Source organism: Dipodomys merriami, unplaced genomic scaffold (assembly GCF_024711535.1).
Source record: "Dipodomys merriami isolate MVZ:Mamm:240054 unplaced genomic scaffold, mDipMer1.0.p SCAF_28, whole genome shotgun sequence".
In the NCBI taxonomy this organism is placed as follows: Eukaryota; Metazoa; Chordata; class Mammalia; order Rodentia; family Heteromyidae; genus Dipodomys; species Dipodomys merriami.
The window spans coordinates 1,840,647-1,852,641 of NW_027204270.1; the positions used below are offsets into that span (position 1 = coordinate 1,840,647).

The window sequence follows — 11,995 nt, forward strand, 5'->3', positions numbered from 1 at the left end:
GGGAAGACACATTTTCCCCGCTGAGCAGGACGCAGCCATGCCCTGCCCTCTCCACCCGGGGCAGTGGGGTTCAGCCTCTGGCAGGGCTGTGGGTGCAGGGCGGGGTGGCAGAGGTGGTACGGGACAGAGGCACTTCCCCTGCCGGCCTGAGATGCTCCCAGGAGAGGTCATCCCGAGACACGTGACCTCACGTCTGACCTCCCCGGCCTCTGCGTCCTGGGAGGGGAGACAGCCCCTCCCAAACTGCCTGAAGTCTCCGAATCCAGGCCTGCTCCCAACCCTGGGTCCCTAAGACTGAATCGCCTGCCTGCTGCCTCGGAGCCTGGTGCATGCCCTCCTCGCCCCTGCCCTCGGTCCCCCGCCCCGCCCCCTGCATCTGCCTCCGCCTCCGTGTGGCTTCACGTCTAGACGTCTGTCTGTGTGTCCCTGTGTCTGTCTCCTTGTCTGCGCATGCGGCTGGTAGAGACCTGCGGCGTGCGTGCCGGCCAAGGGCTGGCCGCACGGCACTAGAGAGGCGGCCAGTGGCCAGTCAGCTGACCCCAGGCCCTTCTCCCGGTCCTTGGTGCAGGTGTGTTGAGGAGCGAGGAGGCAGTCTGTTAGCTTTGGAGCCGACGGCGACCTTTGGGAAGGGGCTGGACCTCCGCAGAGCAGCTGAGGAAGCATTTGAAGTTAAAGATGTGCTTAATTCCACCTTAGATTCTGAGACTTTAAAACAGACCCTGTACAGGCAGGCTAAGAACCAGGTAGGTACCCACAGAGCCCTGCGCCCTGTGTATCTCCACGTGGCTCCGAGGGCAGGCAGGCGGCCACCATGGTGCTCATCCAGGGACAGCCCGAGCGCTGGCCTCCTGCTGCGGCTGGCTCAGGCCTGGGAGAAGCTCAGGGTGCCCCTCCTCCCACACCCCTGCTCCAGCTAGAGAGATGTCCCAGTGGTGCTGCCCTCCCACAGGCAGACAGGTGTGACTGTGGGTCTCCCTCTGCTCCCCCCACCCCCAGCAGGGAGCATCCATGAGCAGAGTCCAGCCTCTGGGTCTTCCCTGCTCTGATCTGAGCCAGGCAAATGGCAGCCGGGACTCTTCCCGGAAGGGGCTCCTCATGCAGGGCTCATTGCTCCCCACAGGTTCCTGTCAGCCAGGACTGTGTTCTTGCCTTCCGGGCGGGGACCACAGAGCCCTGCCTCTGCTCCTCTAAGAGGCCTGGGTCTCCCTCTGCCCCCCCTCCCGCAGCCTCCCAGAGGGCACAGCCCCACCCCTCGAGTCTCAGCAAAAGCCGTCTGCATGTCTGTCTTTGTCTCTTACTAATTCTGTCCACAGTGTTTGCTAGGGTAAGGGTGGGGGGGACTGGAACTGGGCTTCCCCAGTACCCAACCTTCATGATCCTCCTCACGGCCCCCAGTCCCGGTGGCCCCAGCAGGAGCATGCCCTGTGACAGGCCGAGGCCAGCAGATACCTCCGATCCCATTGTAACTCCGCCAGCTCCCGAATGTGGTACATCTGACCTTGGGGTTGGCTCTGTGGTGTCGCCGCAGTCTCAAGCACAGGCATGCACCCGCGGGCCCAATGCCCACAAGGCAGGGAAGGAATCTACTTAGTATGGGTCTTAGCAATAACCTCTACTGAGTCCCAAGGTCCCGCCCGGACCAGACACCTGCCAGTGGGCGTTTTGCTGATCACTGGGGAGAGAAAAGAGGGAGAATGGAGAGACCACTGTGGATGGTTCAGAGACCAAAGGCGGTCCCAGGCAGGACGGGGCCGGGGGGTCTTGAACTCACTTTGGTGAGGAGGTGTGGCCCTCTCCTGACCCTGCGCCCGCCAGGCTCATCTCCCTCTCCCAGGCCAGGAGGCAGCAGGGCTCTCTGGCACCTGTGTTTTCCCAGGCCATCCGGATGGGGTGAGGCTGAGTGGGCTGGGGCAGCGGGTGGGCACAGCCCTGCCCACAGGGACAGGGCTCACTTGTCCGTGTGCTGCCCTCTCCCGCCAGGCATATGCAATGATGCTGTCCCTCTCTGAAGACGCGCCTCCCCACGTCCCCGCCCAGAGCTCGCTGGACACTTGGTTGAACATCCCAGGAGCCACGTCGGAGTCCGGGGCCTTCAGCTCCATCAATCACCTCTGAGAGGCCTGGAGGCCCCGGGGCCAGAGTCGGAAGCCAGGGCAGCAGCTTTTGGGGGAATGGAGGCGATGCCAGGGAGAAGCCTCTGACACCTGTGTTCGGTCACTCAGCACCCAGCCCCTCTGTAGTTCAAGTCTCACTTTTCCGATGAAAAACTCACACCTGAAAGTCCCAGGAGCGGTTATCGGTCTTGGCCAACTGTCAGACCTGGTCTTGAGGACACTGTTCTGCACCGGTCCAGCACACGCTGTCCGCCTGCCACCGTAGGAGCTGCCCGAGGCCACCACGGGCTCTCCAGCCTGGTGGACCCTGCCCACCGCTCGCGGGCATCTGCGTGGCATCAAGGAGGGAAATGCAAAGACACAGGTATGCGCCAAGGAGAGAGATCGCGCCGACCATTTTTATAAAGAAAATTACGAGAGTAACCCTTTTGGTTAACCCTTAATGACTTACAGAGTCTATTTAAGCATGTGGGTTTTAAAAATAGTATTTTTTAAAAATCAAAAAGAGAGAGAGAGAGAGAGAGACTTGCAAATTGTTTTTTAAAAGTAATTTTGCATTGCTTTGAGATTTCAGCTTCTTTGCGAACCCACGCCTGCCTGGCACCTGGCCCCGTGCTTGGGTGCGTCCTTTATACTGTAGAAACGGGAGAGTTTTCTCTCTCTGACCCTATTTGTACCAGCCAAGGTGACCGCAGTGCTCCCAAGACAGGCTGAGGGGCACAGACCACTCTTTTGAGTGCCACGTGGACTCTGTGGGGGTTGGGGGTGGAGTTCTGAGTGGGCCTGGCTTCAGGCTGGCTCAAGGCTGGACTGTCAGGCTTCTGTCCACTCGTGTGGCCTACAGAGGATTCCACAGCCCTCCACTCCCGCCCTGGCCCCCCACCCAAGCACCCCCAATTGTATGAGAAGTCAGGAGCCTGTGGCTCGGGTCCTCCAAGCACCTGGTGGTCCCCCCTCCGCTCGGTCCACGTCTCTGCTGTCCCCACGCTGGCTCCAGCTGCTGTTCTTCTGAAGACAGGGCCTCTGGGCCTCCAGACTCACACCACCCCGAACCCCCCCTTCCCCCCGGATGCTCAGTGTCCTTCCCGTGACCTCTGCATACCGGCCGCACTTCAGGACGCCAAGCGCTACCTGTGCCTAAGACTCCGGATCCACCACCCAGCTGCCACTTGGGCTCTTCGTTCCTGGAGAGATGAACCCAGGAAACCCACTGCAAGGAGCGCAGGCCGCAGCCTGGGCCCGCCCAGGCCCAGATGCCTCACTCTCTCGGGTGGTATCCGCTTTTCCATTTGAATGGGCTTTAAATTATTCCCATAGGGGCCAATTTCAAATAATATTTTTCCCTAATGGAATTTACCTTAATCTGTATATAACTTGTAATTTTTTTTCTAATTCGTTTCTTTTCTTATTTTATTTCTTCCTTAACAGTATTTTTGGCATTAGACATCTTATTGTGAAGAAATAATGTTAATATAAGTATCTGGTGAAGGACCAAAACCATGTGATAAGGTTGTGTGTTGTTTGACCGATAACCAAGGAGTGGGGAGGCTTTGAAATGTGCCAAAAACCCTTGCATCCCCCCAACAAACCCTGCTATAGTGCTGCCCTCTTACCAGACAATCATTTGTTTTTGTTAAATCTGAGTTTCATTTGCATTTAAGACAAGTGTTCTATTTATTTCTTTTATTGTTTGGAAGAAAAAAAAAAAAACAACTAGCAAGTGTCCCAAGGAGAAAAGAAATTGCCTGAGTTGCCCTTAAAAACAAACAAACGAAAGCCTGGTTGTTGTCCCCACAGACAGCTCCTCCGCGTTTTCCCCAGAAGCAACAGGAAGTGTCCGAGTGGGCGTGTCCCACACAGGGCCTGGCCACTCCCGGCGAGAGCAGGGGGTCTCTGGCAGTGTCCGGCAGTCCTGGCTTGCACTGGGGACTGGCCAGGAGGAAAGTCCCTGCACACACCACAAACCCACAGATCACAGAGAAATCCCAAAGCTGGGGCAAGACAAAGGTTCCCCCCCACCCCCCCACCCTCCCTGCTGGTGCTGAAGCCGTGCCCCCCAGGAGCACAGACCGGAAGGATGCTCACGGCAGAGCAGAGGCAGCGCTGTGCGGAAGAGCTGGCGCTGGCCCCCTTGTCAGATTTTGCAAACCCAACCATTCACCTTGCTCTGCCAAGCCGGGGCAGCCCCTCAGCCGCACAGGTAGGCCAGATCCATGCACAGAATTTTTCCTTCCTCCTGATCTACGCGGGATCCTTGTACAACGTCAACCTCAGATGCAAATGCCCGTTTCTGTAAACCCCAATTATACACTTTCTGCTGCGAACGAGTAAGGTGTGTGCTTCTTTTTGCGGTGACTCTCTCTCTCTCTCCAAGGTGGACGTGTTTGGCTGGCTGGCGAATCTTTCTGGCATCGGTAGAGCAGACGGGGGGGGGGGGGGGAGCGGGGGGTGGCGCCCCGCTTGGCTGTAGAGGCCTCTCAGGCCCATTCTGCCGTTCGGGGCCAAACTTCCTGAATAGTCTTTCTTCTTTTATTCTTTTCCTCTCCTTCTGCCAAGAGCCTGGGCTGCATATTTTAAGCTGAATATTTTTGCCCCCTAATAAGGATGATAATGAATCCAGATTATCCGGAACATTCAGCCCCTCGGGTCCCGGCACTTGATATTTGGGGACTCCGTCCTTGGACTCCCAGACCAAAAAAGAAAGAAAGAAAAGAAAAGAAAAGAGCACTTATTCCCTGTGCTGGCACATCCTTGATACACTGAATCAACTCAGCCCTAGACCAGGGAGCCCGATCCTCCCTGCCTCCCTCTTCCTCGGCAGCACCAGACCCCTCCATGCTCTGCTCACTCAGGCCCAGTGCCCTTGGTGCCCAGAGATCCGCTGGAGACCAGGGAACTGGGCCTGGGCCTAAGAATGCTGAGATCCAGGCTTTTGCAGCACCAAGCGCTAGCAGGACCCTGAGGCTTGCTATGTAGCGTGAACAGAGATGGAACAAGGCGGCTGGCTGGATGGCCACCATCAGGCCTTGGAGCCAGAGGTCCTACGGGGCCAGATTTGTGCAGGGCCAGGAGCCTTCTGTCTGGCCAGGACTACTGTCCTTTGAATTTCGTGGAGATTTGAAAGGACGGCTCCTTGAGCCCCCTCCCTCTGGTGGCCCCAGACTCTGGTGCCTGGCCATCTTCTGCCAGCATCACGGCTGCTGCAACCTCAGGACCATCAGGTGGAAAGCAGGGAGCTCCCCCATCCTGGCAGATCCCGCGAGAGTGTCCCTATGCAAACCAGGGGACAGGGTGGGCACTGCATGGTCTGAAAAACACCCCCCCCCTCAGCCCCAGAGGCCCTTCTTCAGAGGCCAGGCGTGCAGCTGGTCTAGCCAGCCCTGGCTGGCCCAGCGCCTCGGCTCCCCAGTGCTGGGCCCTGGGGCCTCCTCACCTCAACCGCTTCCCCAGTGAGCATTCGCAAAGAAAGCACTTGCTACATACATATCACGTGTCTAGATGCGAAGCCTCGAAGCACTGGATTGTGGTCTCATCCCCCCATCCCCTGCCCCGGTGGCTGAAGCCTGCTGAGCGTGTTCACCGCGCTGTCTCCGGGATTGGGGGCCGGGGGAGGGCCTGGCACTGGCACTGGCGCTGGGGCGGGGGACAGGGAGCCGGGACAAGATGGCACTACTTCCCGGCTGCGGGTGATGGGACACAGCTGCTCTTGGTCAGCGGCGGTCAGCCGGGTATCAAAAGCCATGAAACTGTGTCTCTGCAGCTTTGAATACTGTGACAAAGACATTCTTGCGTGATTCTGAGAAGAGTTCCTTTCTCCTTCCATTCCATTTGTGTGTGTGTGTGTGTGTGTGTGTGTGTGTGTGTGTGTGTGTGTGAGATTCCTTTCTCTCACTGATTTCTTATTACCACTTTTGGAAAAGAAAAGAGAAAAAAAGATACAATGAATAAAGGCAGCTTGCGTTTCCAAACGTGCAATTCACTTGTGAACCAAGGCGACCTTGGAGTTTCCTTCCGGGCCTCTTATGCCCCTTGGCTCTCTTCACCTAAGGGGAGTGTCCCAATGTGTAATTTAAAGTCCGCATATAAATGCATATATACTTGGTAAGTGAAAGTATATACGCCCTTGCTTCTTCAGGCAAGACCAAGCCTGTGTGCCCGCTGTCATTGTTACATTCAGATTTGGTTCCATTTCTGTTTCTGTTTCTGTTTGTTTGTTTTCTTTTTTGGAGCTGTATAGTGTTGAAGAGGAAATTAAATGTAAATGTCCAGTTTTCATAGAACGTTGAAAACACAAAAGGAAAACCACGGAGAAGGAGGCTGGTGCTCGATCTCACCCAGCTTCCCTGTAAATTGCTTCTGTTGTGTTTCTATAAGTGAGTTGTGCATGACAAGTGTCTAGCGGTCATTACCGTGTCTGTTTGTGAGTTTTTATTACAAGGACGATTCCGTAGATGCACTTCCTGAATACAGATATGTGAGTAGGGTCTAGGCGGAGACCGGGAATCCTGAGCTGACCCCCTCCTCTTACAAACGGGGGCACAGCTCCTATTGGATATGGAAATCGCTGTGCGAGAATAAAGAGACAAGGAGACGGGACGTGTAGAAACTTAATCAAAAGAGCGATTTTGCAAATTTCATTTTGATGCTTGTAATCAAGACAGATGTACTTGTGTAGAGAAATTTCTTCCGGATAAAGCCTAGGAGGTGCTGATTTTGAGGTAATATTGTAGAATAGGACCGTACACCAAATGTAATCTTTCTGATGTTACAATGAATTTATACATGAAATTGATATGCAATAAATCTGTGTGCTTTTCTAAGCTGCTGTCCCTCAAGCGTCATTGGGAGGAGGATGGCAGGGAGGGCTGGGGGCGGGGGCTTGGTCAAGGTCGAGCTCACTAACCTTGACAGTGGTGCCCAGGGAGGCTTCAGGGCACACATCCCCTCCAACCCCCATATCTCCACTGATACAGGCACCTGGACGTTCCATTTTCTTACTTTTTAAAAATATTTATTTATTTATTATTTGTGCGTGTGTCGGTCATGGACCAGAACTCTGGGCCTGGGCACTGTCCCTCAGCTCTTCAGCTCAAGGCTAATGCTCTACCACTTGAGCCGCAGCGCCACTTCTAGTTTTCTGGTGCTTAATTAGAGATAAGAGTCTCATGGACTTTCCTGCCTGGGCTGGCTTTGAACTGCGATCCTCAGATTTCGGCCTCCCAAGTAGCGAGGATGATGGGTGTGAGCCACCGGCGGCTGGCCGCTGTTCCATTTGCTGGGGAAGCAGCCGCTCACACAGGCTGCCCTGAACCTCTCCACGTGGGAGCAACAGCCACCAGCGTGTGCACTCCTGCGTGTGTCAGGCGATGCTCCCGCTGGGCTACCTCCAGGGTTCCGGCCTCGCTCCGGGAGTGCTGGCCCCAGCAGTCCACCCGTGAGCCCCGTGGCATCGGGCTCAGCATTCCGGGAGCTGTCCTCTGGGAGAGTGGGCCTCTGCCGGCCTCCCGATGGAGGCAGCACTTCCCACACCCGCCACTCTCCCAGCTAGGCCTGGATCCTCCCTGACAGTGGATTGGGGATGAGCCAAAGCCCCGGGGGCTGCCGGGGAGCAGACAGAGTTTCCCCTGGGGGGGGGTCTCTCTCCTGGAGGACCTGCCGGGGACTCCTTCCTGGGGTCTGACAGAGAGGCCCACAGCGAGCGAACCTCAAGCAGGGAGTGCCAGCCCAGCTGTCCTGAGCTGGGCCTCCTGTGGGTGCCCACAGAGATGTCCCCACGTCCCCACAGAGATGGCGCCTCTCCTCCTCCCCCTCCTCTGGGTAGAACTCCAGGCTCCCATCCTCAGCTCAGCTGAAGTGAAGGAATGAACCGAAGGGTCGAGACTGTGGCCTGACTCCCAGAGTCTCCAAGTCCTGTTGGAAATGGCCGAGGCCAATACACTGGACCCAGGGGGTTCCTGCTCACTCCAGCCAAAGGCCCTACCTGCCCCCACCCTTCGGGAACGTCCCACCTGCTCTTTGCCCCCTGCCCCTTGCCCCTGCCCCCACCCTCAGCCAGGACAGCCACCAACAGGACTCACAGCAGCGGGGGCTCAGCCAGCTGCCCGAGCCCCACCGACCGCGTAGGGCCCCCGGTCCTTCCGGGTATTAGGATGATACAGTTATCGCATTTACATGCAGCAAAATAGCCCCACTTCGTCCCGGATTGAGAAGGGTTTAGAAGGGTTTGGGGTGGCAAGGCCCTGGGATATGGAGGGACACTGCACCCCACCCCATCTCTGCTCACCAACTACAACAGTGTCCTGGGCTTGGACGCTGCTCTCTGAGCCCCGGGCCAGACTGAGCCCCTGGACGGAGGCGTGTGTGAAGGCACAGGTGCTGGTGAATGGTTTTCCCTGAGAGTCACTCAACATGAATTCTGGAATGACCGGAGCCTCTGGGACTCACCGAGGAGCCAAACAGGCTCTGACGGAGGTCACCGTGAGCTCCTGGCAGCTACACCAAGGGGGAAGAGTGGACCTTACTCTTGGTTCAAGGCTCCAGACCCAACGTGGGGTGCTGAACCCTGTTATTTTCTCTGCTGTGCAGGGCTGGTGTGGGGGGGAGGAGGGGGGTTGGTGATGGCTGTATCAGGTGAGAATTTCAGCAGAGCTCAAGGCCCGGGACCTCTTGAAAGGCCTCTCTTTGGGAATAAGTTTCTGTTCTTGGAGGACAGATGGCGTGAGTGACAGTACTGGCGGACGCCCATGCTCCCCAAAGTCCCAGCGGATGGTGTCCAACACACCCCATAACAGCCCTTCCCAGAGTTTACCACGTTGGGGCTCCATCAAGTGGAAATTGTCCCCATTTCCTCCAGCCTGGCAGCCTGACTGCCCATGAGCCCCAGAGGGGAGAGGGAAATGCGTGGGCTCTCAGAGTACCCGATAATGGGTCTATTGTTGGGGGACCCTGGAGGAAAGGACGGCAGCAGCAGGCAGAACCCGGCTGACAAGTGGACTTTGTCTCTCTGCGGTTATGGCCCCACATAAAAGATGGAGGAGAAAGGCCCCATTTTGGACACAGGATGAAAAAAAATCAACAGGAGGGGGGGAAATGTGTCAAAGAAGAATCTGTTTCCTGAGTAAAGACGTATTCTTCATTTCCCTTCAGCTTTGCTCTGGGCCAAGCGAGTTAGTGGTTATTTTTTAAATCGTATTTGGGTCTCTTTAGAGACCCTTCAAGCTTATTTCTCACAGCAGCAAGTTTTCTGAAAATCAAGATGGGTCCATACTTGGCCAGGGAGGCTTTTGTATCTAGTCAGAGAGACCCAGAGCGAGGTGATTTGCAATGGAGGTTATTCACGGGGTCCCCAGCCCCCAAGCCCAAGCACCAGCCTGGCTGGGAGAACGGCCAGAGAGCATCCGTCCCACCCCGTCATCTAATTCAGGCAGGAGAAGCTGGGCTGAGCTCCGTCCTGCGGTCCAGGGCGTCACAGAATAGGACTCTGTGGTTACTAGATGGGACCAGCCCACACAGCTTTTGAGGGGTGACAGTGGCCCCACAGACAGGCTAGGACCCAACCAAGACCCCAGAGGAGGAACTGGCCCATCCTCTACCCCGGGTAGAATTCTTGACCGACCAGGAAGCCTGGAAGCCAGAAAGGCCAGGCAGAGCAGCCTTTAAAATTTAGTGACAGTCAGACTGCCAGGACTCACACCTAACTACTCAGAGGAATGAGATCTGAGAATTGTGGTTTGAATCCAGCCCGGGCACAAAAGTCCGTGAGACTCTTATCTCCAACTAACCACCAAGAGGCCAGAAATGAAGCTGTGGTTTAAGTGGTAGAGAACCAACTTTCAGTCAAAAAGCTTAAGGGACAGTATGCAGGCCTTAAAGTTCAAGCCTTAGTACCAGTATAAATACACACACACACACACACACACACACACACACACACACACACACACTTCAGTGATCACCTTTCAAACCCCATGGGAGCCCCTTGGTACAATCAATACACACAAATTTGCAGCAAGCTGCAAATCTGTCTCCACCAAAGTCAGATGCAGTAATGTGCATATAGCTATAATCACCATGGCCCAACTGGTAAGAACTGGGAGCCCAGCCCCAGCTTGGAGCACACAGTGTGGAAAAGAACGAACACCAGGGGCCGAGCTCACAGCACGCGGTGTAGGAATGCACACTCAGAGACCGAGCTCAGAGGGGCGTGGTGGAGATGCAGAGGTGGGGAAGGGCAGCTGTAGGAGCTGCAGGGCGGGCCGCTGTCAGCTGGGGGCACTGGAGGCAGCTAGCAGGAGGCCGGTCAGTGGAGGCAGGCATCCCGTGGATGGGTTGTGTATCTGGCTTGAGCATGAGTTGGAAGCAGGGCAGGAATCAGAACGTTCTCACTGTTGAGTTGGGTTCCGGGCATTTGGGGTCCTTGTTCGGGCCACAGGGGCTCTTGTTTGGCTCCCTGGCTGGCTGTTGCAGGTCGCCAGTGCTTGAGAGTTTTTGTCCTTGCTTTTCTACAGCTAATTTAGGTCCACAGGAAAACCGCTCCTAAGTTGCAGGGCTCCGCCGTATGCCCGCCGGGTTTTCCTGCCAGTGACGTGTTGGTTATGGCTGAACTGGCAGCGCTATGTCATCACCCGTGGTCTCCACCAGCTTTGTTCCCACGTACAGGCCGTGGATTCTGACACATGTAAGCCTTGTATACACAGCCAAGTGTCTTCGGACTGGTCCTTCTGCCCTAAGATTCCTCAGTGTGCTGCCTTCCCTCCTTCCCTCCCACAGCCTTGGGCAAACTCTGGCCTTTTCCACATCCCCACAGTTTCACCTTTTCCAGACATGTATAGCTAGAATCCTATAGCACACAGTCTCCTTAGCTGACTTCTTTCGCTTAGTGAAAGAATCCCGCTTTCCCCCAGTATGCTGTCTCTTGGTCTTCCTGTGGCTCAGGAGCTCACTGCTTTCTAGCACTGGGTGAATTTCCAGCGCTGGGCATATCACTGTCCACCTGCTCACTCATCTGACAGAGGACAGATCTGTTGCTTCTAAGTTGTTTCTTCCTTTTACTTTGTGCCAATCCTGGGGCTTCAACTCAGGGCCTCTCACTGTCCCTTAGCTCTGTCTCTCAAGGCTGGTGTGTGACCACTTAAGCCTTTTGCTAGTTAATTGGCCACAAATATCTCATGGACTTTCCTGCCCAGGCTGGCCTTGAACCACGATCCTGAGATCTCAGGCTACTCAACCCCCCAGGTAAGCTTCTAAGTGTTGGCAATTATAAACAAAGCTTCTGTGAACGTCTGTGTGCAGGTTTCTGTGTGGACAACTCCTTTGGATAAATGCCAAGCGTTGGAATCACTGGATCTGCTGAGAGAGTATTTAGTTTCATACAAGGAAAACAAAACCACCCAACTGCCTTCAGTGAAAATGGGAGTTCAAGCCTGAGTTCAAGCCCCAGAAGCAGCACAAAGTTGAATAAACAAACAGATAGAAACAAGTAAATAAATTTTAAAAATTTTTTAAAAGAATCAGATAATGCACGTGAAGTTCCTACTGTGAAGCCTGGCACTGGCAGGCATGTGAGAGGAGGAAATGACCATTTGGTGTTGGTTCTGGCTTCTCTGTTCTGTGGCTATCTGTGTTTATAGTGCAAGAAGGAGGGACACTGGCTCTCTGAGGCCCAGTTCCCGCTCAGCAAGGTCACTGTGCTGGGCCACAGCAGCCTAGTTCCACGCAGCCCCACCTCCACTAACGCACGGGAGCCTGGCCCAGGCCTCTCCTGGCCTCTGAGTCATCCCAGGCCAGCAGGAGCCTTTGCCCACTGCCCTCTGGCTGGGCAGGGCCACCTGGGGGAGCCCTGCCACGCATGAGCGGGGCCAAGGCTGCGGTCCTGAAAAGGA

The 11,995-nt window shown here is 55.5% G+C and overlaps 1 protein-coding gene across 3 annotated transcripts in view; it reads left to right on the forward strand.

Moving 5' to 3' along the window:
* The window catches only part of Prdm16 (PR/SET domain 16), a 300,472-nt gene extending 296,703 nt beyond the window's left edge, over window positions 1–3,769 (forward strand). For 2 of the 3 annotated variants that reach the window (XM_070037164.1, XM_070037165.1), the window contains exons 16-17: window positions 569–743; window positions 1,981–3,769. In XM_070037164.1, coding sequence (XP_069893265.1) covers window positions 569–743; window positions 1,981–2,115 — 310 coding nt within the window. In that variant the 3' untranslated portion in view covers window positions 2,116–3,769. The remainder of the gene's footprint in view (window positions 1–568; window positions 744–1,980) is intronic. The other variant, XM_070037166.1, reaches the window with a different exon arrangement.
* Window positions 3,770–11,995: the final 8,226 nt, after the last annotated feature.